The 27,606-nt window shown below is 37.4% G+C and overlaps 1 protein-coding gene and 2 long non-coding RNA genes across 9 annotated transcripts; 1 reads left to right on the forward strand and 2 right to left on the reverse strand.

The window, feature by feature from the left end:
* Positions 1 to 5,580: 5,580 nt before the first annotated feature.
* Positions 5,581 to 27,524, reverse strand: LOC137724579 (uncharacterized). 7 transcript variants are annotated; one of them, XR_011067467.1, is made up of 6 exons: positions 27,441 to 27,524; positions 26,899 to 26,942; positions 23,478 to 26,667; positions 6,772 to 6,832; positions 6,563 to 6,635; positions 5,581 to 5,885 (listed from the first exon to the last, which is right to left on the reverse strand). It is a non-coding gene; the product is annotated as an uncharacterized lncRNA (long non-coding RNA). The 7 variants fall into 7 exon arrangements; XR_011067463.1 differs by having other exon boundaries at positions 5,582 to 5,885; positions 6,587 to 6,635; XR_011067466.1 differs by lacking the exons at positions 5,581 to 5,885; positions 6,563 to 6,635; positions 6,772 to 6,832 and adding exons at positions 21,024 to 21,520; positions 22,222 to 22,270 and having other exon boundaries at positions 22,410 to 26,667.
* Positions 8,416 to 9,127, reverse strand: LOC137723823 (uncharacterized). Its single transcript, XR_011066984.1, has 3 exons — positions 8,945 to 9,127; positions 8,799 to 8,860; positions 8,416 to 8,704 (listed from the first exon to the last, which is right to left on the reverse strand). It is a non-coding gene; the product is annotated as an uncharacterized lncRNA (long non-coding RNA).
* On the forward strand, positions 17,499 to 20,457 carry LOC137726796 (MDIS1-interacting receptor like kinase 2-like). Its single transcript, XM_068465756.1, has 2 exons — positions 17,499 to 20,001; positions 20,081 to 20,457. The coding sequence occupies exons 1-2, from the start codon at positions 17,499 to 17,501 to the stop codon at positions 20,455 to 20,457; spliced, it is 2,880 nt and encodes a 959-aa protein (XP_068321857.1).
* Positions 27,525 to 27,606: the final 82 nt, after the last annotated feature.

Genomic DNA, 27,606 nt, shown 5'->3' on the forward strand with positions numbered 1-27,606 from the left:
CACAGTTTATGCTCTTGCGGGCCAGGAGCGTGGTGCGTTTGCTTTAGGGGTAGTAGCGCTTCAAAAATCTGCCGTTGATGGGGCCGATCTTCAACCTGTCTTCTGCCATGATTAAGTAGGCGCCATTGGTGTAGATCTCTTGTATTACGTAGGGTCCATCCCACTTTGATGTGAACTTGCTTTTTGTCTTATGAGTTGTAATGATAGGCCTACGCAATGCCAGCACGAGATCTCCGGCTTGGAAAGACCTTGGGCGGACTTTCTTGTTGAATGCCTTGGATAACCGTGCTTGGTAGCATTCCAAGTATTGTTGAGCTTCGAGCCTTCTCTCATCCAGTGCTTCCAACTCCTGAAGGCGCAACTTTGCATTTTCTTCATCAGTCAAGCCTTCTTGTATAGGCATCCTTAGTGAGGGAATTTGACTTTCGAGCGGTAGAACAGCTTCTACGCCATATACGAGAGAATAAGGTGTAGCTTGGGTAGGAGTCCTATGTGTAGTCCTATATGCCCAAAGTGCTTCACTTATTCTTTCATGCCAATCTCTCTTTGTTCGGCCGATTACCTTTTTCAGGAGGTTGCACAGCGTCTTGTTGAATGCTTCCGCGAGGCCGTTGGCCGGAGCATGATACATGGAAGACTTGTGCTGCTTGAACTTGTATTTGTCGCAAAGCTCGTCCACGAGTCGGTTGGAGAACTGCTTTCCGTTGTCAGTGATAATGTAGCGAGGCACCCCATATCGGTGGATGATATGCTCCTTGATGAAACGAACAACAGTTTCCTTTTTTACTTCCCTTAAAGGGATGGCTTCAGCCCACTTGGAGAAGTAATCTGTTGCAGCTAGGATGTAAGCTTCCCCTGCAGATGACTTTGGCGTAATTGGTCCTACAACGTCCAATCCCCATGCGTCGAACGGCCATGAAGCAACTGTAGGGTGTAATGGTTCAGGCGGTTGATGTATGAAGTTGGCGTGGAATTGGCAGGCTTGGCACCTTTTGGCGTGTTCCAGGCAGTCCTTCACCATGCTCGGCAAGTAGTAACCCATTCTTTTAAGCCGGAAATGTAGCTTTGGTCCAGACTGATGTGCCCCACACACACCTGAATGTGCTTCTTCCATGGCTAGATTAACTTCTTCCTCACCTAGGCATCTTAGGAGCACTCCTTCAAAACAGCGTCGATAGAGTGTTCCTTTGTAGTAAAGGAAGCGAGGTGCTCGTCGACGTATTTCGGAACGGTGTCTGAGATCATCTGGAAGCTTTCCGTGCTCTAAGTAGTCGATCAGCGGCTGTCTCCACTCTTCAGCATCGACTGGAAGTACTGAGATGACATTTGTATCATCTAGTGACATTTCATTAACGAGCGGAATCACCCATCTTTGGCAAACTGGCACGTCTTCAACTTCATCTTTTCCTAGTGTCATACTCGAGGCTAGATTGGCGAGAGCGTCTGCCATTTGATTTTCCTTTCTTGGCACATGTTCTAGTGTCACAGCTTCGAACTTTTGTAACAATTGGGTCGCTAGCCGGAAGTATGGGACGAGATCATCTTTCCTCACCTCATATTCAGTTAAGAGTTGATTGATTATGAGCTTGGAATCGCCATATACCTCAAGAGCTGTGATTTCCATGTTGATCGCCATTTGGAGCCCGATGATCAATGCTTGGTACTCAGCAACATTGTTGGAGCATAGCTCATTCAGTTGGAAGGAGTAAGGTAGTATTTGCCTTTGTGGCGACATGAATACTACTCCTGCCCCCGCTCCGTCTGCTCGTGCAGATCCGTCGAAGAACATCGTCCATGTTGGGAAGATGTCGATGTAGAACACTTCCTCGTCAGGCAAGTAGTGTTTGGTGCTGTTCGCAGTTTCAGCTCGTGCAGGCAAGGAGCGTTTGGTGCCGTTTGCAGTTTCAGCTCGTGCAGGCAAGGAGCGTTTTGGTGCCGTTTGCAGTTTCAACTCGTGCAGGCAAGGAGCGTTTGGTGCCGTTTGCAGTTTCAGCTCGTGCAGGCAAGGAGCGTTTGGTGCCGTTTGCAGTTTCAGCTCGTGCAGGCAAGGAGCGTTTGTTGTCACCTTTTAGGCTCGTGCGAACGAGGAGCTTGTGGTTGTTGTTGTGGATTTATCAAGCGATCTGGGGAGAGGCGTTCCTCGGAATCTTCATAGGAAGGAGCCTTGACCGAGTAATTGAAGAAGTCTTCTGGGAAGAGGTCGCACATTGTGATGGGGATGGACGATCTTTGTGTCGAAATTTCATTATCTCCAACACTTTCACATTGTTCTGGAGGTTGACAAGAGCTGTTTTGCCCCCTTTTCGACTGATAAACTTGTGGACAAGATGGTTGCTGCTTGTCCAATTTCTTCGAAGCGATCTTCGAAATGCATTCCTCACAATCTTCATAGCAAGGAGCCTTGATCGAGGAATTGAATAAGTCTTCGAGGAAGAAGAGATCGCGCATGAACGATCTTTGTGTTGAAATTTTCTTATCTTCAACATTTTCACATTGCTTTGGAGGTTGGCGAAACCTGCTTTGCCCCCTTTCTGATTGGTGCACTTGTGGAGAAGACGTATGTTTCTCGTGCAGTTTCTTCGGAGTGACATGAGTCCATCCTCCAATTTCACTTGACTTGGAGCATGCCCCCAACGGTCGAGGTGAAGACTTTGAGTCGAAAGAGCCAGAAGTGACATCTTTCTTAGGGATTTCATCTTCAGTGCCGTTCTCTTAGGTTTGTTGGCATGAAGATTTGCTAGTGTGGACGATGATGCGCCTCTTTACCTTCAGTGGTCCTTTTGTGTCGACCTTTAGGATTGCTTGGCGCTTCATCCTTGAAGGAATCAAGCTTCGAACGTCGCCTTTTTCTGCTAGCCCATCGAGCTTTTCTTCCTTTGGTGTTGTCTTCCTCTTTCCAAAAGGCTTCTCATTATCCTCAAATCTTTCCGAAGCTGATCGTCGCAGATGAGAGATAGCTGTGTTGCTTTGTTTCTTAGGCTTTAACAACCTTTCAAAAACAGAGCTTTGGGATGTTGGCGCGTTAAGCCTCTTGAAGACGGAAGTTCGGTCTTGCCCACCAATACGATCAAGTGCCGAAATTCTGGGTTTTGAATGATTCAGCCTATCGAAGACTGACACTTGAATAGGAGGTTTAGGCTCCTCTTGATTTTGTTCAATGCTCACGCTGATGTGTTGAGCGCTAGCGTTTTTCGCTTTGCTTGAAATCTTCACGAGTGCATTTGGTGTGAAGCCAAGTCCAGCTTTGTTGTTGTCAACTCTGTAATCATGCTCCTTCAACTTCTTTTGAGTCTCGGTGAGGTTATGATCTTTGTCGTTGACGGTGTTTGAAACCTTCTTTCCAAGATTTGAAGAGGAAGCAAAGTCATGCGTAGCCTTTGACATGAGTTCGTAGGCATTTGGGTCAAAGCCTTCTTCGGTCTTCTTAGTTGGAAGAGAGCTTGGTTTCACTTTGACGCCATGCTGTGCCTCTAGACGGTTGATGAGTCCGGCGGTTTGCAAGTTTTTCTCCTCTGCAGTCTTTATCAGCCTTGCAACTGTTTCCTTCATCTGAACCAGCTGTTTTTCAATGGAGGTAGTGTCGATAGTCATGACTTGTTCTTTGTTTGAAGCCATGGACTGTGCTTGAATATCTTGAACGGAGACAGAGATGAGAGGTAGAGATTGTCCCACCGGGCGTGCCAAATTTGTGAACACGAAAGATTCCTTGAAACAAGAAACCAGAATAACGTGTACAAAATAATATTTTTGTGTTTATTGATTTTGGGGTTACGATCTCTCTCAAATTTGGTCCTCTGATTCTATCTTCGTAGGGTGTAGGTTTGTGGATGAGTTGTTGATCCAAAGGGCCGTCGGGGCTTGATCTAAGGATGAACAGTTGATGAACGGATCTTCAAGGGGCGTTGGGCTTGATCTTGAAGAATGGGTGTATGGATTTCTTCAAGGGCTTTTGGGCTTGATCTTGAAGGTTGATGGATGAGCAGATCTTCAAAGGCTTTTGGGCTTAGTCTTGAAGAACGATTGGATGTGTGGATTTGTTTGTGCTGTTGATCCAAGGGGCCGTTGGGGCTTGATCTTAGGATGAACGATGATGAACGATGAACACCTTCTTCAAGGGCCGTCGGGGCTTGATCTTGAATGTTGATGGATTTCTTCAAGGGCTTTTGGGCTTGATCTTGAAGGTTGATGGATGAGCGGATCTTCAAGGGCTTTTGGGCTTAATCTTGAAGAACGATTGGATGTGTGGATTTGTTGAGGTTGTTGATCCAAAGGGCCGTTGGGGGCTTATGCTTAGGATGAACGGATGAACACTTTCTTCAAGGGCCGTCGGGGCTTGATCTTGAAAGAGGATTTAACGAAGAACGAAGAGAGCTTTCTTGATTCTTCGGAATTCTTGAGAATTTGGATGGTTGGAAGCTTTGGAGTTTCAAAGCTTCAAGGATTTGGGGAATTCTCTTCTAATTTTGGAGTAGAGAAATGTATTTGTGAATTCCTTGATGCTTGATACCTTGATGGAGAAGCCTATTTATAAGCTTTGAGAATGAATCACCACCATAAAATATTTTTTTCCTTTCCAAGCACCATTGCCTAATTTTCCCACTTAATGCAATATTGAAATTGAAGTGGTGTAACTTATAGCCTAATTTCCCACTTAATACCATTTTAAACTTGAAGTGGTCTAACTTATGGCCTAATTTCCCACTTAACACCATTTTAAACTTGAAATGTGTATGCTTTGTCATTGCCCAAATGAGAAAAACTTGCTTTGATCCGTAATGGATTGAAGTGTGCTTGCCTTGTCATTGCCCAACATGAGAAGAAAAACTTGTTTTGATCCTCAATGGATTGAAATGTACTTGCCTTGTCATTGCCCAAAATGAGAAGAAAAACTTGTTTAATCCTTCAAGGGTATTTCTTCCTATTTTGTTGAGTCACACGCCATGTGTACAATTTGTACAACACGTGGCGTATGCCATGTATGCCTTGACACGTCAAAACTTTAATGCTTTGGTGAACATTTGTTTTACTGAAATTTCGATGTCTACAATTGTGTCATCAATACTATACCCATAGTTTCAAGTAATCACCCACTGCCCCAACGATGCTCCTGTAGAGACTAGGATCCAAAACAGAAGATACCATGATTTAACAACTTATGATTTGGATGACAAGGAGTGAGGCAGCGCATGCAATGAAGCATATCAGTTTTGTGCAGAAGATCCGCAATATACTAGGACTGATGAACAAAGATACCTTGATGAAAATCACAAAAGGAAAATAGAAAAGTAGAAGACACAATACTTGAGCATTTGGCAGGAATAGCAAGCTCATGAAAAAATTGCTTAACCATCTTATAAATTCAATTGTCAAACATTATAATGTTAACCCCAGACAAAGATAAAGCACATAGTTTGTTTACAAATCAAAACGAAGTGCTGCATAATGTGCAACTGAAAAAATGCTTCTTAATGCGCCTTGGAAAAAATGAATGCAGTTCGAAAACACCCCAGAAATCTTTACCACCCCAATCTTACTAAATAGAAGCATAAATGGACAGGATCCCTCCTCAATTTTGTAACAGAAATTCTAACAAAGAATATCAGGCTCCAAGGGCCTTCATTTATCTTTGGCAAAAATATGTACACTGCAAGTTTAGTTCAAACGAAACAAATAAGCGTGTAAAGTAAAAGGCATCAACGCTACATGCACTGCTTTACAACCATCTCAAGTTGTTGACACAACGCTTAAAATATTTGAGACTCAAATTTTCATACAAACAGAACACCTCACCTAAACAATAACAGAAGTTATGGTATCTGAATTTAGCAGGCAGACGCTTTGCAAAGCTTTCTCCAATATCATCTCATATTCCCTTTTCATCTTTCCTATATGATACAGTAAACCATTCAAATTCAGAAGTAAATAAGACAATCTGCCACACTGTACTATTACAGTTGCTAGTCCTGAACAATAATGCAAGTGCAACTGCTCTTAATCGAGAACTTCATCAAATAAACAATAATAAAATCTAATGTAACCTGTCAAAAATCCAAAAAAATAAAACAAAGTGATCATTTGAAGGCACCGTAATGCCTTTTAGCCATCGTACACTTGCAGCATGTAATTGATGCATCTGTTGTTCAATGCAATCATTTGCTTGGCTAAAAAAGTTAAAATACAATGATATCCAATTTATGAGAAATCATGCAGAAGCAAATGTAAATGATAATGGAATCATGAATGCGAATGAGACACAAACTTGCCAAAAAGAAAACCTATTATAGCGTGCAAAGATACTCTCATCGTATTTTTTTATTGCATCATCCATTTCGCAACAGATTTTAAAAAGTCTGTTTGAAAAAGCTTTTTGCTATATGATTTGGTTTTGCGAAAAATAATATGAAAAAAAATAAAGAAACAATTATTGAAAAGACAGAATAATGGCCTAGTAATGGCAAAAAACACTCCTCAACAAAGCACACGAACATGTGAGTTGAAATTTTGAAACATTCGACAACAAAAGGAAAGAAGCAAAGTTAGAAGAAAAGAAAGAGATGCTCACTTAAAATGAAAGAAGAAACAATACCAGGCTTCTTCTCTTCAGCATCCAGAATTCCATCGCCGCCTCCTTCAACCTTAAACATATTTAAAATACAAAATGGAAAAAACCTAGAAGAAATCATCCCATAGAATTAAATCATCCAAGTAAAATTAGACCATGGACACAAAAAGAAATGAAGGCAGTTTAATCTGACTTAATCAGTGACTTACTGAATAATCTTCGAATTTGTCCCACGCAAGCGTTCGACTTCAACCCCCATCTTCGTTGCCCCTGTAATATGTAGACATAAAGAAAAAAAAAATCAACTTTAAGTTATCAATCAAATCATTTGCTTGTCTAAAAAAGTTCAAATACAATAAATATATTCACATCCAATTTATGAGATATCATGCAAATGTAAATGATTACAGAATCATGAATGCGAATAAGAAACACAAACTTGCCAAAAAGAAAACCCACCGTACAACGGAAATCTCACTATGCTAATACAAATTCAAATCAAGAAAATGCAAATCCGTATTTCTAGCATTGAACTGGTTAAAGAGAAAACTAAAAGCATAATCCTTAAACCTTACAACGGCAATCTCACTATGCTAAAACAACCATCAATTTCGTGAATAATGTCCATAGTGCATACCATACATAATCGTGCTAGGGCAATCTCACTATGCTAAAACAACCATCAATTTCTTCCTAACAACACACCCAAAATATAATTCTTTAATAGATTTAATTCATTCCATACATAATCGTGCTAGGGTTATGGTGTTGCCCTCTTTGTGTTCTTCTTCTCTGAATAAATATGGAACCAAACCTATGAACCGTCTGTCCAACTCAATACAAAAAAAAGACAAATTAAAAATCAAGAAGTACAAACCAAGCATTATTAAAATAGGTAAAACTTAGACATTGCTCATATGCAGAGCAAAGTACAATTTGCCCTACCAACTTGTTGAACACAAAAATACACAGATTTGAGCTTTTACCTCAACGAAAGTGAAAAATGGGAACAATCTGCAGCAGAGTGAATTGGGCCAGCAACAGAGAAAACCCAGTTGAGAGAGAAAGACCACATAAATACCACTATGAAAACCATAACATTTGCAGATAGTCCATTAGCTAGAACAAATCATAACACTAAGGGCAGACAAACCCAGAAAAAGACATTAATTAGTTATACCAGAATTACTAAGACTTGACAGTAAAAGATTTTATTTATATGGACAGTTTGTATCTGGAAACTATAAAACTTTACGTATGTTTTAGAAGGTCAATTTTTGTTCTTATCCTTCTTGAGCTGAGCTTACATTTGAGACTATAAAACCGTTTAGTTATCTAATTGCAGCAAAAGAAAAATGGACTTGCAAAAATATAAACCTTCTTGAGCTGAGCTTACATTCTTGATCTTCTCTTGATGACTTGCACATTCAAAAATCAGGGGTCCAGGAAACCTTCAAAATGATAAATAAAAAAATTATGTCCTCCATATCATATAACGTAGTAACGAAAGAAGCAATGCAAAACAGTCTCTAAGAACCAAGTTAGCATCCATAGGCACACCCCAACAGTCTCAAGATTTTTGTTCCATGTATAGTGTACCTTTCATTTTCAAAATAAAACATCTTCATGTACCAAGTAAATGATAACATAAAGTATGATTTTCAATCTACAGAATTTTGTAATCAAACCCATATATATATACATACAAGTAGAAAAATCAACTATTTCCCTAGTACTAACAAAATTAGTAGTGTATATAGTACACTTTTGGTTTTGGAGGAGGAAGCAACCATACCCTGAATATATATAAGCACACTTTTGGAATTGGAATTTCTTCTTGGAGACTAAAATTGCAGGGTAAAACATACTTGAACCATTTCACTGACGAAGTTGAAACCTCCAAGGTCCATAACGGATCCAGCTAGCAAATATTCACTAATGAGCTGTCAAGTTTTGGTATGAAGGAAGCAGAATATGAACATTAAGTACGATCATAGCATTACGTTTTCTCTATAAGTTTGGAAATATAAGTACATGCGTATGTACTTATGAATGTATGTATCAGATCAGTTGTCCAGCGAAAGCAAAGGCAATGCCACCACAGGTTGCAGATACAATAAGACCACCAAATCTGATATTAATCTACAATGAAACCAGTAGATGAGTTCAAATCAGCATTTTTTGTTAAGAGAAGACCAATGAACTTAACGAAACTGTAATGAGCCAGTAAGTTTACCTCAAGTCTAGTTGCAGCACTGGATATTTTGATTTAGAATTTGATATTATGAAGACATTGTCCTAAAAATATTACAAACAAAGTTACATTTAGGACCGTTAAGATAAATAACTGGAGCAATTATATTTTCCATGAAGCAATCTTACATTGTGATCAATCAGTGTTGGTGTATCTTCTCTTCTATTATCATTATCCAGATTGAAAACATCATGTAGTTGAAACGACCTATTTATACTACAATAGAGTTGGTGAGAACAGGCCATAATGGCTAGATTCAAAGGACAAAGAATATATGAAAAACTGTACTGAATTTAAGTTAGAAGCATGTACTTTTCTTCTTTCGTCTAATTTTTCTTTGACTTTACTCTCGCAACTGTTTCGGGTACCGTCTGATCCACACAAAGATAGGTAAAAAATGAAATTAGAAAGAATTACAACATATTGCATTTGAGACCGAGTCAAGTATGCAGCAAAACATTAGATTGCACTATATTTGCACTAGCAACCCATGAATTACGATAAGAAATGGTTCAATGTAAAGGTTTCAAATTCCTTAAATAAAACCGCATCAGATCTTAAGAAATAGTTCAATGCTAGATAAAATTTGTTTAGTATTCACCTGCTGGCCAGTGACGCTGTTATTGAAACTTCCAGGATCAGTAGCTGCAAGTATAATCAAGCAAGGGAAACAATAAAATTAATTTAAGACTAAAAACATGAATTAGCTAACAATAACAACTGCATTTAACAATTTAAACATAATCTGATGGATTTTAAAGAATGAAATTTCACCACAACCAACTTTTCCTTGCTCTTGGCGGCGGCCCCTCTGATGTCTCCTATGGAGAGCGCGAAGTTGGCGTTTTGGGCACGGCGGGTGAGTGCTTCGGACTTCTGAGGGATCTGGGTGCTCAGTGCCTCGTTGCCTGAGACTTTCGAGGGATTTGGGTTTAGGGCTTTCTTTTCCCGGCTTCTGGGTGTCCTGGATCTGAGGGTTTGCGAGGAACTCATTGCCGAGATTAGCGAAATGCGGGATTCGGAATCGAAAAGGTGAGACCTTGAGGGGCCGCGGTCTCAGAGGAGGCGATAAAGAAGACGAGGAAGAAGAATCAGTGGGGACTTTGAGGGTTTTTCGGTATTTAAGTGGATTTATAAGGCGGGAAAGATGAGGTGGCACTGGTGTGTTACACAGACACAGATAAGAAAAAAGAAAAGAAATCTCAATTAATTATATAAATATGTTACTCTATTTGTATTTCTTGTTTGATAATAATATTAGTATCATTCGCTTTGATTACGTGAGTTGTATGATTAGAGAAAAATTTGTGTGGAACATGCCTTGCTATTGGATTTTGTTGAGTGATACTTCAATCTACTCAAATTTCATGGTAAGTTTTAAATAAAATATTTTATCATTATTTTATATTTACATTCTCATAATTATTTTTATACTAATTAATATACATCATACACCATGAGATCAATGTAATGGTTCATTTTTTTTCTTCTTTTCCTCACTCTCTTTTTTATTCCCAAATTTTTCAGATCTCCATTGCCTCAGCACTCTCATATCAATTGAAAAAAAATAAAAAATACTCATAATAAAGAAAAGTAGATGTTGTGTCAAACATAGCCAAATAACAGAATTCATATTATAAATATAAAGAAACCTCCTCACCCGAACCCAAAAACGCCCGATTATAAGAAGGAAACAAATAACCCTAATATGCGATCAAACAAACAATTGTATAATGAACAAAAAAAGGATTTTTTTTTTTTTTTTTTTTTTTTTGGGTAAACAAAAAGAGTATTGTTTAAGGAACCAAAAACCCCCAATCATCACTGGGTGCCGAATATATATATTGTTTAAGAAAAGCAAGAAACAGGGAGAGAATAAAATGAAGAGTCCTACTGCAAAATATAATTTGGAGGGAACATTTGGGAAGAAAAAGAGGGGATAAGAAGAAATTAGGGTAAATTACACAAAATTACCTTAATTATTGGTCTCACGACACTTTCATACCTAATCTTTTTAAAATGACAATGTCATACTTCATCTTACGAATTTGCGCCAATGTCATACTTCCGTCAGTTTTTCTATTAATTTTTCTGTTAAGTGCTGACGTGGCTACATGGGGGATCCACTCACTAATCCAAATGGATTAAAAAATTATTAAATATATTTTTAATAATTAAAAATTAAAAAAATAATTTTTTTTATTAAATCTCTCTCTCTCTCCTGTCTCTCTCCCCCTTCTCTCTCGCCTCTCTCTCTTCTCTGCATCCCCAAAACCCTTTCCCACCCGACTCCCCCTCCCCTCCCTGTCTCTCTCTCTTCTCCCCCATCTTCATCTTCTTCCCCCTACCTGCCAACCCAGAAAAAAAAAAAAAAAAAAAAAAAAAAAAGAAGTAAAAAGCCCAAACTTCCCTGACCCCTTCCCCTTCCCCTCATCCTCTCCTCTTTTCTCCCCTATCTTCATCTTCTTCCCAATTCGTCTTCTCCCCGCACCCACCCTCATCCCTCCTATACACACCCCACTCCTTAAATCCACACCCATTCCCCCCATTTTCTCAGTGCCCAAGTTCTCCACCTGCGGAATCGACCTTCGCCTGGGTAGATGGGATTTGGGTTTTTTTTGGGTTGCAGGTAGTGGGTGCGAGGGTGGGTGTGGAGGGTTTAGGGAAGACGAGAGGAGGGAAGAAAGGGATGGGTTGCTGGGAAGGGGGGTCAGGGAAGATGAAGATGGCTTTTTTTTTTTTTTTTTCTAGGTTGCAGGTTGGGCTTAGCTGGGGGAGAATAAGGGGGTAGGGGGGAAGACAAATTGGGTTTTTTTTTTTTTTATTTGGGTTGCAGGGAAGAAGATGAAGATGGGGGAGGAGAGAGAGAAAGAGGGAGGGGAGTGGAGAGGGGAGTCGGGTGGGAAGGGGTTTTGGGGATGTAGAGAAGAGAGAGAGAAGAGAGTGAATGATTTAATAAAAAAAATTATTATTTTTATTTTTAATTATTAAAAATATATTTAATAATTTTTTAATCCAGTTGGATTAGTGAGTGGATCCCGCATGTAGCCATGTCAGCACTTAACAAAAAAACTGACGGAGGTATGGCATTGTCATTTTAAAAATATTAGGTATAAAAGTGTCGTAAGACCAATAGTTGAGGTAATTTTGTGTAATTTACCCAAATAATTAGATTGATTTTATGATGGATATTAATTAGTATAAAATTAATTATGGGAATGTGAAATATAAAAAAATGATAAAAGACTATATTTAAACTTGCCAAGTCGCAAGTTTTGAGTGGATTGTAATGTCACTTAGAAAAATCCAGTGGCAAGCCAAGCCCTACACAAGTTTTTTTTTTGGTATGATTGATGCAGGTTTCTTTTATTCGTGGGACAGAAGATCTCAAACATGAAAAATAAAGCAAACTAAAATTGAAATAGTTTTTAAACACACTCTAAATGTTGTTTGGTTGATATATATTATGATTAATAGCTTCAAGCATAGATAAACAAGAAACAAAAGTAATGGCCATTATGTGTCAATCTTACAGCTCAAGTAAACATAGAATTCGGCTCCTAGCTTCCATTAGCTTGTTGTCCCAGCCCCATTAGCTTGCTGATGCTCAGAATACCAAATGGTTCAGGAATGCAAGGCAGGGCTTGAGCTGATAGTTATCGTGACACAAAAGACATCGGAGGTCAAGATCTGGGATGCGCACGTGTACAAGCCAACACTAAACTCATCACAAGCACCACTGCCTTTGACAATTCATCGGTCGGAGGCTCAAGCGTGGTCTAACACATTTTTCAAAAGCAACCCTACGTTGTCCTGCGATAAGCTTGATGATTCTAATAGTTGGGATTCTAGCATATCCCCAGGGTGCTTTCCCATCATCACTTATGGGGCTACGACTCCCAAGCTATATACGTCACACTTATCCGTGACGCGCATAGTCAATGCAAGCTTTGCACGTCAAAAAAAGTAAACAGTATCTTAAGATGCTAAAATTAATATGAACCTAAAATGTACAAGTTTAAGTGTTTCATTACCTGGTGCCATGTAGCCAAATGAACCAACAATATGTGTCCAGTTGGATGAATTAGTACTCAGCAGTCTTGCAATTCCGAAATTTGAGAGCTGAGGATCGAAATTTTGATCGAGTAATACATTGTTGATAGTTACATCATGGTGCACAATTGGCGGAGTGCAGTCATTGTGCAAGTAATAAAGTGCATGAGCAAGTCCTTTCAAAATTTTGACTCTTGTAGCCCAGCCAAGTTCAATAACCCCTTCAACCCCATACAATGATTTTACCAGATTGCCTTTCTCAAAGTATTCATAAAACAAGAATATGCAACCTGTCCTTGAACAGAAGTCGTAAAACCTTATGATGTTGCGATGTCGGATATTTATCAAAGTTCAGATTTTATTCTCAAAACTTCGGAATTAATTGCTAGAATGTCGTTAGAGTCTTCCATATTTAGCTTCTTAACTGCAACAACTTGGCCTGACTCCAACTCTACCTTGTATACTCTTCCAAATCCTCCTATCCCAATGCAGTATTTCTCATGAAAGTCATCTATGACTTTCACAACTTCCCCAAATGTAAACTTTACTTCCACTTGCAATATCATCGACTCAAAATTCTCAAGGTTCTGAGAAGTTTTGATATCCTGATGCTGGAGATTGGATATCTTGCATAATACTTAAATGATAAAGAAACCAATGATAGTTTCAACCACGTCAAAACCCAAAAAGGATATGATGTTTTTTCGTTTCGAATTGTCGTTGTTTATTTCAGAATTTCCGCTAGAGGAATCACATGGAGCCTTTCCCCTTGCATCTCTCCACATGCCATAGTTTCCGACAAAAGCATCAGCTGGTGCATTTTGGAAAACGCCACTAGTTGGAATTGGCCTTGTGAGGTTGTTATAAGAAAGTCATAGATGGTTAGTCTATCCATGTTAAAAAATTCTGATGGGATTTCCCTTGAGAGATGGTTGTGTGATATATTGAAAATCTCTAATCCTGTGAGCTCGCCTAAGTTTGAAGGTATTGCTCCCGATAGTAAATTGCTGCTAAAATCCATTTGGTAACAAAACTGTAGATTGTCAAACATGCCGTGATCAGGTGGCATTACACCCTTCATATAGTTATTAGCCAAATTGAGATACCGAATCTAATGATATTGTCGATACTTTGAGGGATCACTCTTGTTAAATTGTTATTAGACAAATTGAGATACTGAATCTCAGTGAAACTGCCAATAGTCCAAGGGATTACTCATGTCAAATTGTTATTAGACAAATCGAGAGACTCAATCTGAGTGAAATTGCCCGTACTCAAAGGGATCACTCCTGTCAGATAGTTACTAAACAAATTGAGAAACCGAATCGGAGTGAGATTGCTGATACTCTGAGGGATCACTCTTACCAAATTATTATCAGACAAATTGAGAAATTGAATCTAAGTGAAATTGCCGATACTCTGAAGGATCACTCTTGTCAAATGGTTCCTGCTCACGTTTAGTGTGTATAGCAAGTTTAGATTTCCAATTTGAGTAGGAAGTCCCCCACCAAAATAATTAGAGTCTAGGCTTAGATAATTCAAATCTGTCAACTGCCCAATCTCAGGTGGAATATTCCCACTGAAGCTATTGCGTCGAAGATTCAAATGGACAACTAGACTCCAATTGGAGATCACTGAAGGCAAGATTGGACTGGTAAATACATTATCGGAGAGTTTATGCTGCTTCAAATATTTCGCATTCATTCGACAAAGGTAAAGGGACAACAAAAATTGAAAAATATAAAGGCTTAAAGGCTTAAAGACTTAAAGACTTAAAGACTTAAAGACTCTGATGATGCTGCTGTATATTATCGTTGTTGACCAAAGACTTAAAGACTTGATACTAACGAATTAATGATGATGCTGTATATTATCATTGTTGACCAAAGACTTGATACTAATGAATTAGATGTTTTTCAATTGGTCTACTGCTACCCTAATGTGCTTCTCAAGACAGAATAATCAATTAGTTAAGTAGAACATTTCAAAGATGCCTGATGAAATATTGAATAAATGTCTGTATAAATGAAATATTGAAAAAATGTATGTATCAATCAATCAGCTGAAATATTTCCCATAAACAAAAAGTAGAATTTATAATTAGGAAAACTAATGAAAATAGTTTGAAAATTTTGAGTTTTAACGATAAGGATAAAATAAAGGGTAAAGTGAATAGTACCATGATTGATTTTTTAGTGTAAAAATTTGGTTTTTCGTTAAAGTGAACAGTATCGTGGGCTTTTCGTTAAAACTCCCTTTATAATTTGCAATCATGAACTTTTATCCTAATTTAATATAGAATTAATCCTTACACTAGAAGTTCGTTAATTAAATTTTTGGATTTTATAGAATGTGTATAACTGGTTAATGCCAACTTTTATAAAAGAAAATTGTTACTATGGTCAGGGGCGAAACAAGAGATCTGTATGAATGATACATTCTCAAACAACAAAGTCACAAATAAAAATGCTATAGAATTACCAAGCAATCCATAAGATTTTTTCATACAACAAATTATAATATTCTTAACACGTTTTATGCTTTGAAAGCGTTGTATAACAACTTCATTACCAATACTATCAAATATATATTTCTATAAAAATAATCATGTTATCATTCTTCAATTGATCTCCTATTTGATTTCTCAATCAATTCTTCATAAATTTTATGACCGAAAATACTTTTTCAATGTTAGCGGTAGCAACTAAAAGAGGGTCAAAGAGGAGAAATTTTTAGTTGTGATGGAAATACGGATGGTACACTACGTATTTTTATGCAAGTGGTGAAAAATTTTAGTTTTTAAGTTATTAACCTTTTAACATATATAACCCACCATTTATATTGAAACACGTGATGTACCATCTCGTGTAACGATCACATTAAAAAATCTCCTGTCAAAGAGACCCTTCCGGAGGACGGCACAACAACCAACAAAAAGGAAAATAGACAGACAGACGTCTAGAATAAAAAGGTAAAATGGGAAAATGAAAATTAGACCCAGCTGGAGGCCGGCACAGCAGCTGCCCGTGCACTGCTATAGCAGCGTGTCGAAAAAAACGATAACAGCGGGAGCTTAAGGATGAAACGATTTGGATTTTTAAATTTTAATCCAACAGTTAAATTTTTTTTTTTTTTTTTAAATTCATAATAATTGTTGATTGTTAGATTAAATTTTAAAGGTTCGGATCAGTTAATCCTTGAAATCCGGCTGTTTCGATCCAGAGAGGATCTGTTCTCGAAATAGTTCATCCAGAGTTGTTGAAATAGTCTGGCAAGCTACGATCATATCTTTAATCTTTTTTTTTTCTTTATATGGCCTTTTAAAACAAATAAATTAATAATGCATGAGACTTTTGGCAACATAAGATAGAGAGAGAGACCTCCATAGCTGTTTCTTATTCTCCTACAACTGTATCTTGACCGTGTCCGACACTCTGACACTACGGGTTTTAGAATGTCCGTACAACCTAGTGGAAGACTAAAAACACGACACATCAAAATTTCAGAGTGTCCATGCAACCTAGTGTAAACTCTGTGAAATTTCGGAGGCACATATTTTCTAATCCTTTCCTTACGCTGGGAAATTCAGAAAGGATTTTTCAACTCAATCAAGAGCTGTCCCTTGGCCTCAGCCTTGTGCACAGACTGAACAAAGTCCAGTCTCAGCGTGCGTGGACTGTTGTGAAGGATGTCTTGATCAAGTGTGGAGTTGACGAAGAAATATCAGACATCAACGTCAAGCGTGTAGATTAAGGCATGAAAATGTGTCACACGTAATCAAGAAAAATACGACGCATAATCGAAAAAGAAAAGAATATCTAAAAGAGTACAACAAATGTTCTGATGAGTGATTTTCAAATAGAGCAAGCAGCAGAGCTGCAACTGAACCGCGTTGATCATGTCTTCACCAAAACACTTGCAATACCTTCCAAGTAACAATTAATTAAATTAATTAACTAGAAATTCAAATGGACAAATTTGTAAACATTTTCAGGCCCGACAAAATTAGCCAATTGGCTAATGAAATGGACAATTTGCCAAATGCCCATGGAAATTCGAAATTCAGGAACCACAAACATATGCATATAATAAAAAGTAAATGAAAAACAGAAAAACCTTGCGAAAATAAAAAAACAAAGGAAATTCAGAAAAACTTGTACTTTCGGGTAGCTTCTCGGAACGGCCGACCCAATGAAGCTTTCGGCGGGCCCGGCAGCAGCAATCATTGAGCTAATTGGAAGTCAGAGGCAGCATAGGATTAAAGGCACGCGTCCTTTAATGGTCAAGTGCGAAATTCCAAGCGTCAAGAAAGGATCATAAACTCTGCATGCACCTCCAAAGATGTTATTAGCTCCGAAATAATAACAGATCATCATGCAACTCAAAACCATGACATTTCATTATATTCTCCTGCTGCTGTTCGCATTGCCACTGATCAAAACGACATCAATATCTCCACGAAAACAAGCAGAATCGCTCATCAAATGGAAGGTTGGCTTTTCTCCATCATCATCATCGCCACCTTCGCTACTCCATTCATGGTCCCTCACCAACCTCAACAGCCTCTGCAACTGGACTGCCATTGTCTGCACCAAAACCAGAACGGTCTCCGAAATACAGCTCTCCCGCATGGAAATTAACGGAACACTGGCTCTTTTCGACTTTTCCCTATTTCCAAATCTCACCCACTTCAACCTGAGTGGCAACTATTTCCGAGGGCCTATACCATCTGCCATTGGAAATCTCTCCAGGCTCACAACTTTGGACTTCGGCAACAACGTTCCTTATCGAAGTCATAACCAATTCTCTGGCCCAATTCCGGACGGTATAGGTTTGATTTCTGGTCTTCAATATATTGACTTGAGTATTAATTTTCTGGAAGGGAAAATTCCACCCTCTATAGGCAAACTCAGGGATCTCCAGTTCCTTGATCTTTCATACAACTCCTTAAACTCTTCTATCCCTTCTGATCTTGGTCTTTGCACAAACCTCACCTACTTGTCCCTGTCTTCCAATAAACTCAATGGGGAACTGCCTATGTCCTTGTCCAATCTAAAAAACCTCGTTCATTTGCGTTTGTCTAATAATCTATTTATTGGTCAAATCCTTCCTTCTCTGGTCTCCAGTTGGACGAAATTGGTTTATTTGTCCCTTCCCAAGAATAGCTTCAGCGGAACCATTTCAGCAAAAATTGGGCAGTTGACACAATTGCAATATCTAAGCCTTTATTCCAACAAATTCAGTGGAGAGATTCCTCAGAGTCTAGGCAATTTATCTCAGCTTCAGATACTCTATTTGGACCAGAACCACTTGACACGAGAGATTCCTCAGAGTCTAGGCAAATTGACTCTGCTTCGGGCACTCTATTTGTCCGATAACCACTTGACAGGAGAGATTCCTCAGAGACTAGGCAAATTGACCCAGCTTCAGAGACTCTATTTGTCCGATAACCACTTGACAGGAGAGATTCCTCAGAGTCTAGGCAAATTGACTCTGCTTCAGCAACTGCATTTGTCCCATAACCAATTGATAGGAGAGATTTCTCAGAGCCTTGGCAAATTGACCCAGCTTGATGAACTCTATTTGTCCGATAACCACTTGACAGGAGAGATTCCTCGAAGTCTAGGCAATTTATCTCACCTTCATGGACTCTATTTGTTCGATAACAACTTGACAGGAGAGATTCCTCAGAGTCTAGGCAAATTGACTCAGCTTCAGCAACTGTATTTGTCCGGTAACAACTTGACAGGAGAGATTCCTCAGAGCCTAGGCAAATTGACTCAGCTTCAGCAACTGTATTTGTCCGATAACCACTTAACAGGAGAGATTCCACAGAGTCTAGGCAAATTGACTCAGCTTAAGCTACTCTATTTGTCAGATAACCACTTGACCGGAGAGATTCCTCAGAGTCTAGGCAATTTATCTCGCCTTAAGAGACTAGATTTGTCCGCTAACAACTTCACAGGAGTGATCCCACGGATTTCAGGTATGTTGGACCCCAAACTTCTTTCATTGTCTAATAACAATTTGACAGGGGTAATACCAAGTTTTCTGTTTCTCGCCGTAGGTTTAACAGGTTTGGAATACTTGAATCTCAGCAGCAATTCACTATCGGGTGCAATACCATCAGAATTGCGCATGCTCACAAAATTAGACGTTTTCAATGCCTCACACAATCATCTCTCAGGCGAAATCCAATCAGCATTAGCTAAGCTGTTGACTCTAAATATAAGTATGTATGACTTTTCGTATAACAACTTAACGGGGCCATTCCCAACTTGTGGCATTTTCAATAAGGTGCCAACAAATGCTTTTGTTGGTAACCATGGCTTGTGGAGTCGTGCAGAAGGACCAACTGAATGTAAGTCCTCCAGTACAAATTCCAAAAGTGCTAAGAAGAATATAGTATCTATTTTCCTTTATTCCTTTCTGGGTTTCACAGTAGGTGCAATTTCCATTGCTGCTCTCTTTCTCATGTTTGGTAAGAGGTCCATGATCCGGCCTCAGGTAATCAAAACTTCTCAAAACTTTGAGAATTTTGAAGCAATGATATTGCAAGAGGAAGTAAAATTTACGTTTGCAGAAGTTGTGAAGGCTGTAGATGACTTTCATGAGAAATACTGCATTGGCGAAGGAGGTTTTGGAAAGGTTTACAAGGCAGAGCTCCAATCAGGCCAAGTTGTTGCAGTTAAGAGGCTTAACATGGACGACTCTAATGACGTTCCAGCGATCAATCTTCAAAGTTTTCAGAATGAAATCCGAACTTTGACAACTATCCGGCATCGAAACGTCATAAGGCTATATGGCTTTTCTACAAGGAAGGGTTGCATATTCTTGCTTTATGAATACTTAGAGAGAGGCAGCCTCGGAAAAGCATTGTATGGGGTAGAAGGGGTTATTGAACTTGGCTGGCCAACAAGGGTAAAAATTGTGCAAGGACTTGCTCGTGCACTTTCTTACTTGCACCATGACTGCTCACCACCAATTGTGCATCGTGATGTAACTATCAATAATGTATTGCTCGAGCAGGATTTCGAGCCCCGACTCTCAGATTTTGGAACAGCAAAACTGTTGAGTATTGATTCATCCAACTGGACCAACATTGTTGGTACACTAGGATACATGGCCCCAGGTAATGTAAAAATTTTAATGTTGTGCAACTTTGTACTATCTTTTGTAGAGTTGACATATTTTGTCCTCTTTATACGCAGAGCTTGCATATATTATGCAGGTGACGGACAAGTGTGATGTTTATAGCTTTGGAGTGGTGGCACTAGAAGTCATGATGGGAAGGCACCCCAGGGATATGCTAGAGTCCCAGCTATTAGAATCATCAACGTCAATGAAAGGAAATGCAGACTTACTTCTGAAAGATGTGTTAGATCAACGACTAGAGCCTCCAGCCAATGAATTGGCAAAGGCAGTGGTGCTTATAATGAGTATAGCACTGGCTTGTATACGGACGCGTCCTGGGTTGCGTCCAACAATGCATTTTGTGTCACAAAATCTATCAGCTCAGAGTCTTCCTTGCCTTCTTGAGCCATTTGGTATGCTTACCATCAACAAACTATTGGCCCCTCAAAACTAGAAGAAAATAGAGAACATGTAGCTCCAACTTCACATTAGAATTCTTGCTGCAAGCAGTCTATCAAATAAGAAGTTGTGGAATTTTATTTTTTTTAATTTTATTTTCTTGATGTTTACAACAAACTTCATAAACATGTAATTGATATCTGCACCACCCTGATTGCTACAGAGTGTTGCAAATTGTGTTTGGTAATGTGGAATTCGTACTTGCATAAATAACCAGTTACACACGTGTGTTCTATCGAGATACTTTCTTTTTTGGTTTGATTTTCCTATTTGTCGTCATTGATATTGTGATTGTAATTATCTCTCTATCAAGGACCACTAGAAAATGTACCCGCACTTTGTTGCGGGGATTGAATGCATTAATCACGACTTGAAACATGCATGAATAATTTCTACACAAAGTAACTGAAATGACAGTACTGTACGTAAGAACCAATGAAGTGATACTTTGCTTGCTATACATGGATATCCATGCTATAAGAAACATTCATTTGCAGATCGTATTATGTCCTTAATATTGTACTTATAGTTTCAATTAACCAGACCACTCCAAGACAAAGATAATGCATGTAGTTTGTTTACAAATCAAAACGAAGTGCTGCCATAATGTACGACTGAAAAAATGCCTCTTAATGTCGTCTTGCAAGAAAGGAATGCAGTTTGAAAACAACCCAAAAAACACCCTAGAAATCTTTACCACCCCAATATTACTAAATAGAAGCATAAATGGACAGGATCCCTCCCTAATTTTGTAACAGAAATTCTAACAAAGAGTATCAGGCTCCAAAGGTCTTATCTTTGGCATAAATATGTACATTGCAAGTTTAGTTCGAATGAAACAAATATGCATGTAAAGTAAAAGGCATCAACGCTACATGCACTGTTTTACAACCATCTCAAGTTGTTGACACCATGCTTAAAATATTCGAGACTCAAATATTTTCACACAAACAGAACACCTCACCTAAACAATAACCGAAGTTGTGGTATCTGAATTAAGCAGGCATACACTTGGCAAGGCTTTCTTCAATATCATCTCATATTTTCTTTCATCTTTCCTATATGATACAATAAACCGTTCATATTCAGACGTAAATAAGAGAATCTGTCACACTGTACTATTTACTATTACAGTTGCTAGTCCTGAACAAATGCAAGTGCAGCTGCTCTTAATCGAGAACTTCATCAAATAAACAATAATAAAATTTAATGTAATCTGTCAAAAACCCAAAAAAAAAAAAAAAAAAAAAGTGATCATTTGAAGGCACCGTAATGCCTTCGCCATCGTACACTTGCAGCATGTAACTGATGGATCTGTTCAATGAAATCATTTGCTTCGATAAAATGGTTAAAATACAGTAAATACAATGATATCCAATTTATGAGAAATCATGCAGAAGCAAATGTAAATGATAATGGAATCATGAATGCGAATGAGAAACACAAACTTGCCAAAAAGAAAACCAGTTATAGCGTGCAAAGATACTCGCATTGTATTTTTTTTCTCGCATCATTCATTTCGCAACACGTTTAAAAAAATTTGTTTGAAAAAGCTTTGCTATGATGATTAGGTTTTGCAAAAAATAAAGAAACAATTACTGAAAAGAAAGAATAATGGCCTACTAATGGCAAAATACACTCCTCAACAATGCACACGAACTTTGAGTTGAAATTTTGAAACATTCGACAACAAAAAGAAAGAAGCAAAATTCGAAGAAAAGAAAGAGATGCTCACTCAAAAAGAAAGAAGAAACAATACCAGGCTTCTTCTCTTTGGCATCCAGAATTCCATCATTGACTCCTTCAACCTTAAACATATTTAAAGTAAAAAATGGAAAAAAAAACCCAGTAGAAATCATCCGATAGAATTAAATCATCCAAGTAAAATTAGACCATGGACACAAAACGAAATGAAGGCAGTTTAATATGACTTAATCAGTGACTTACTAAATAATCTTGGAATCTGTCCCATGCAAGCGTTCGACTTCAAACCCCATCCTCGTTGCCCCTGTAATATGTAGACATAAAGAAAAAGAAATCGACTTTAAGTTATCAATCAAATCATTTGCTTGGCTAAAAAGGTTAAAATACAATAAATATATTCACATCAAATTTATGAGATATCATGCAAAAGCAAATGTAAATGATTATAGAATCATGAATGCGAATAAGAAACACAAACTTGCCAAAAAGAAGACCTATTATAGTGTGTCAAGATACTCGCAGCATATAGTGTCAAGATAACTGCAATAAAATTTCCATCCAATGACTTAACACTCAAATCAAAGTCAAATAAAAGCTGTCGCTTCATAATTTCCAATTTCAATTCCTTACCAGCCTCAGTGAGCATTTCACCAATTTCAATCTCTTCCTAGAACTTTTATACTTATCTCTGTGGTAGAATTGAGAAAGAAAAAAAAAAATACTCAAATTCAAGTAAAGAAAATGCAAATCTGTATTTCTAGCATTTAACTGATCAAAGAGAAAACTAAAAGCATAATCCTTTAACCGTACAACGGAAATCTCACTATGCTAAAACAAATTCAAATCAAGAAAATGCAAATCCGTATTTCTAGCATTGAACTAATGAAAGAGAAAACTAAAAGCATAATCCTTCAACCGTACAACAGCAATCTCACTATGCTAAAACAACCATCAATTTCTTGAATAATGTCCATAGTGCATACCAAGAGAATTGAACTGTAGAGCCTGGGACATTTGATTAATTTCATCTGTGAAAACAAATTTTTTATCCTCTCTTAAACTAACCTTAGTAAATATACCATTGATAAGTCAATAGTCAAAATCCTCATATAATAATTTTTCATTGATAATAAGCCAAAAGATAGATACTCAAACATATAATGGGCATAAAAGTACAACAACAACAACAAAGCCTTTTCCCACTAAGTGGGGTCAGCTGAATGAAGGCTAGAACGCCATTGCGCTCGGTTCTGTGCCACGTCTTCTGTTAGATCATAATGGGCAGAAAAGTAAAGAGAAAAAAATCTAGACCTCAAGAATATAATTGTATTACACCAAAGATGCATGCTTAATTAAAAGTCCTCCCAAAGGAAAGTCAAAAACTAAACAAAAATGAAATTTAACAAAAATTTAGTGCTAAAAGAAGTAACCCATACAATTAACCTATTTTATAAGGAATCAAATTCATAAATATTTGGAGTGTTGGTGTTTCCTCCTAACAACACATCCAAAATATAATTCTTTAATAGATTTAATTCATTCCATACATAATCGTGCTAGGGTTATTGTGTTCTCCTCTTTGTATTTTTCTTCTCCGAATAATTATGGAACCAAACCTATGAACTGTCTATCCAACTCAAAACACAAAAACCAAATTAAAAATCAAGAAGTACATACCAAGCATTATCAAAATAGGTAAAACTTAGACATTGCTCATATGCAGAGCAAAGTACAATTTGCCCTACCAACTTGTCGACCACAAAAATACAGAGACTTGAGCTTTTACCTCAACGAAAGTGAAAAATGGGAACAATCTGCAGCAGAATGAATTGGGCCAACGACAGAGAAAACTCAGTTGAGAGAGACAGACTACGTAAATACTGCTATGAAAACCATAACATTTTTAGATAGTCCATTAGCTAGAACAAATCATAACACAAATGGCAGACAAACCCAGAAAAAGACATATTAATTAGTTATACTAGAATTACTAAGACTTGACAGTAAAAGATTTTATTTACCTGGACAGTTTGTATCCGGAAGGTATAACTTTACATATGTTTTAGAAGGTCAATTTTTGTTCTTATCCATAATGCGGTACAATGTTTGAAATCTCGATGTGAAATTTTATCTGAGCATGTAATCACAAATTTTATAGCCAAACGGCATATATAGAAACAAAAAAGTGCAGAAATTTTGAATGATTTGTGTATGGCTCATCACATCTAATTCGATTATAATAGCCCTGCATCTCAAATGATTCGTGTATGGCTTGCCACATCTAATTCGATTATAATAGCCCTGCATCTCAAATGATTCATGTATAGCTCACCACATCTACCCAAAGTGTTCATACAGTTATATACTTGTAATGTAATTCCAAGAATAAAAAAAAGTAATAAAATAGCAGCAGATAGAGAATATAATGTCCAAATCTCCCAACAGTCTGTATGCCTCGTAGAGCCTTCAGCAACAAAGTGTTTAGATTTCTGCGTACAACCCAATATCAATCAATTTTTCCTCTATATTTAAAGTATTTTCATCCCAAAAAGCAACATAGCAAACCTGCATCTATACCATACTCATAAGAATATATAACTTCTGTAGCTAATTAGTAATACAGCTACCACCTAAGTTCCTTTGTGAAAAAAATAAAAATAAATTAACAAAAACTAAATTTTAAGGAAAACAATAAAACTTTTTTCTCCTGTAAGGGACCATACCAGCACCCAATTCAATCAAGGGTTTTTACAAACCCAAAACTATAATAAATAAAAAAAATGTGAAATAAATTAAAAGTTGAGATCGATGAACACCGTACCTTGGAAACGGTAAACATGCAGAGCTCTTCGAGACCGATCCCAATTCGCTTGCCGTAGACTAACGACACAGAAGAACATAACCTTCCTCCTAATTTCATATGTTTCTCAGTAAACAAAAAAGGCAAAACGATTGAAAGAAACGTCATATGTCAGGTATCTTTCCCTTTGAGAGACAAATAATTGACATTAGCAAAAGAAAAATGGACTTGCAAAAATATAAACCTTCTTGAGCTGAGCTTACATTCTGGATTTTCTCTTGATGACTTGCACGTTCAAAAATCAGGGGTCCAGAAAACTTTCAAAATGATAAATAAAAAAATTATGTCCTCCATATCATATAACGTAGTAACAAAAGAAGCAATGCAAAACAGTCTCTATGAGCCAAGTTAGCATCCATAGGCACACCCCAACAGTCTGAAGAATTTTGTTCCAAGTATAGTGCACCTTTCATTTTCAAAATAAAAAATCTTCTTGTACCAAGTAAATGACAACATAAAGTATCAATTTTCAATCTACAGAATTTTGTAATCAAACCCATACACACACACACACACACACACACACACACACACACACATAGAAAAATCAACTATGAAGCTACCAGAAAAGCCCAAAGTCTTGACAATGTCCAAAGCTTTGGATACACTAATTCTAGGTTCAGAAAGAACCAAAATATCAAAGGCATGAAAATTGAGCATGTTTCCCATCTCTTCTCGAGAAACAAGTGGGCTATGCAAAATTGTGCTCAATTTCATATGCGGCAATTCACCCCAACCATCAATAGGCTTGGCCAGTGCATTTATAATACGACTTAAAAAGCCTCACTTACTGGTATCTGAGCAATTCTTCCTGTTGCTTATATATATAAGTACACTTTTGGTTTTGGAGGAGGAAGCAACCATACCCTGAATATATATAAGCACGCTTTTGGATTTGAAGAATTTCTTCTTGGATAATAAAAGTGCAGGGTAAAACATACTTGAACCATTTCACTGAAGAAGTTGAAACCTCCAAGGTCCATAATGTATCCAGCTAGCAAATATTCACTAATAACATGTCAAGTTTTGGTATGAAGGAAGCAGAATATGAACATTAAGTAAGATCATAGCATTAAGTTTTCTCTATAAGTTCAATAAGTTCAATAAGTTTGGAAATATATGTACACGCGTATGTACTTATGAATGTATGTATCAGATCGGTTGTCCAGCGCAAGCAAAGGCAATGCCACCACAGGTGGCAGATACAATAACGACCACCAAATCTGATATTAATCTACAATGAAACCAGTAGATCAATTCAAAATCAGTAAGTTTACCTCAAGTCTAGTTGCAGCACTGGATATTTTGATTTAAAATTTGATATTATGAAGACATTGTCCTAAAAATATTAATAACAAAGTTACATTTAGGACCGTTGAGATAAATAACCGGACCAATTATATTTTCCATGAAGCAATCTTACATTGCGACCAATCAGTGTTGGTGTATCTCTCTATTGTCATTATCCAGATTGAAAACATCATGTAGTTGAAACGACCAATTTATACTACAACATAATGGCTAGATTCAATTGACAAAGAATATATGAAAAACTGTACTGAATTTAAGTTAGAAGCATGTACTTTTCATCTTTCGTCTAATTTTTCTTCGACTTTACTCTTGCAACTGTTTCTAGTACCGCTTGATCCACACAAAGAAAGGTAAACAATGAAATTAGAAAGAATTACAACATATCGCATTTGAGACTGAATCAAGTATGCATCAAAACATTAGATTGCACTATATTTGCGCTAGCAACCCATGAATTATGATAAGAAATGGTTCAAGGTAAAGGTTTCAAATTCCTTAAATAAAATTGAATCAGATCTTAAGAAATGGTTCAATGCTAGATAAAATTTGCTTAGTATTCACCTGCTGGCCAGCGACGCTGTTATTGAAACTTCCAGGATTAGTTGCTGCAAGTATAATCAAGCAAGGGAAACAATAAATTTAATTTAAGACTAAAAACATGAATTAGCTAACAATAACAACTACATTTAACAATTTAAGCATAATCTGATGGATTTTAAAGAATGAAATTTCACCACAACCAACTTTTCTTAACAAATTTCTCATCTTTTCCTCTCATCCAAACACAAAATCCAAAGATCCTTCAAATTTTATTCTCTTTTCGTTTCAGGTTTCGACCTAAAACCCTAATTTGAACCAAAATGCATAGAAAGAGGAAGCACATCGGATCTAATACGAACCTTCATTCTGATCATTCTCTTTGAACTTGTTCAATAATATTAAACTACATATAGGGAGAGGGAAAATATAGCACTATTAGCTTATTGTAAGCCCATTAAGCCTATAAGTTCACTGGTTTCCACTATAACGATCATATAATCCGCATTTAGAAGGTGAATCAGAATCCAATGTCAATGAAAGCAGAATGGTAAATAAGAGCTTACTTGTTTCGTATGAATATCCAACACACGTTGATATGTCATTGTGGTTTCCAATTGAATCATGAATTCCAGAAGTAAGCCATACCTTGAGTATAAGAAAACCCAGAAAAGGAAAATTAAATCCCTCACAAATGGTGCAAGAAAATATGAGAAACCTATATTAGTTCCA

The sequence above is a fragment of the Pyrus communis genome, chromosome 2, assembly GCF_963583255.1.
Source record: "Pyrus communis chromosome 2, drPyrComm1.1, whole genome shotgun sequence".
Classification (NCBI taxonomy): domain Eukaryota; kingdom Viridiplantae; phylum Streptophyta; class Magnoliopsida; order Rosales; family Rosaceae; genus Pyrus; species Pyrus communis.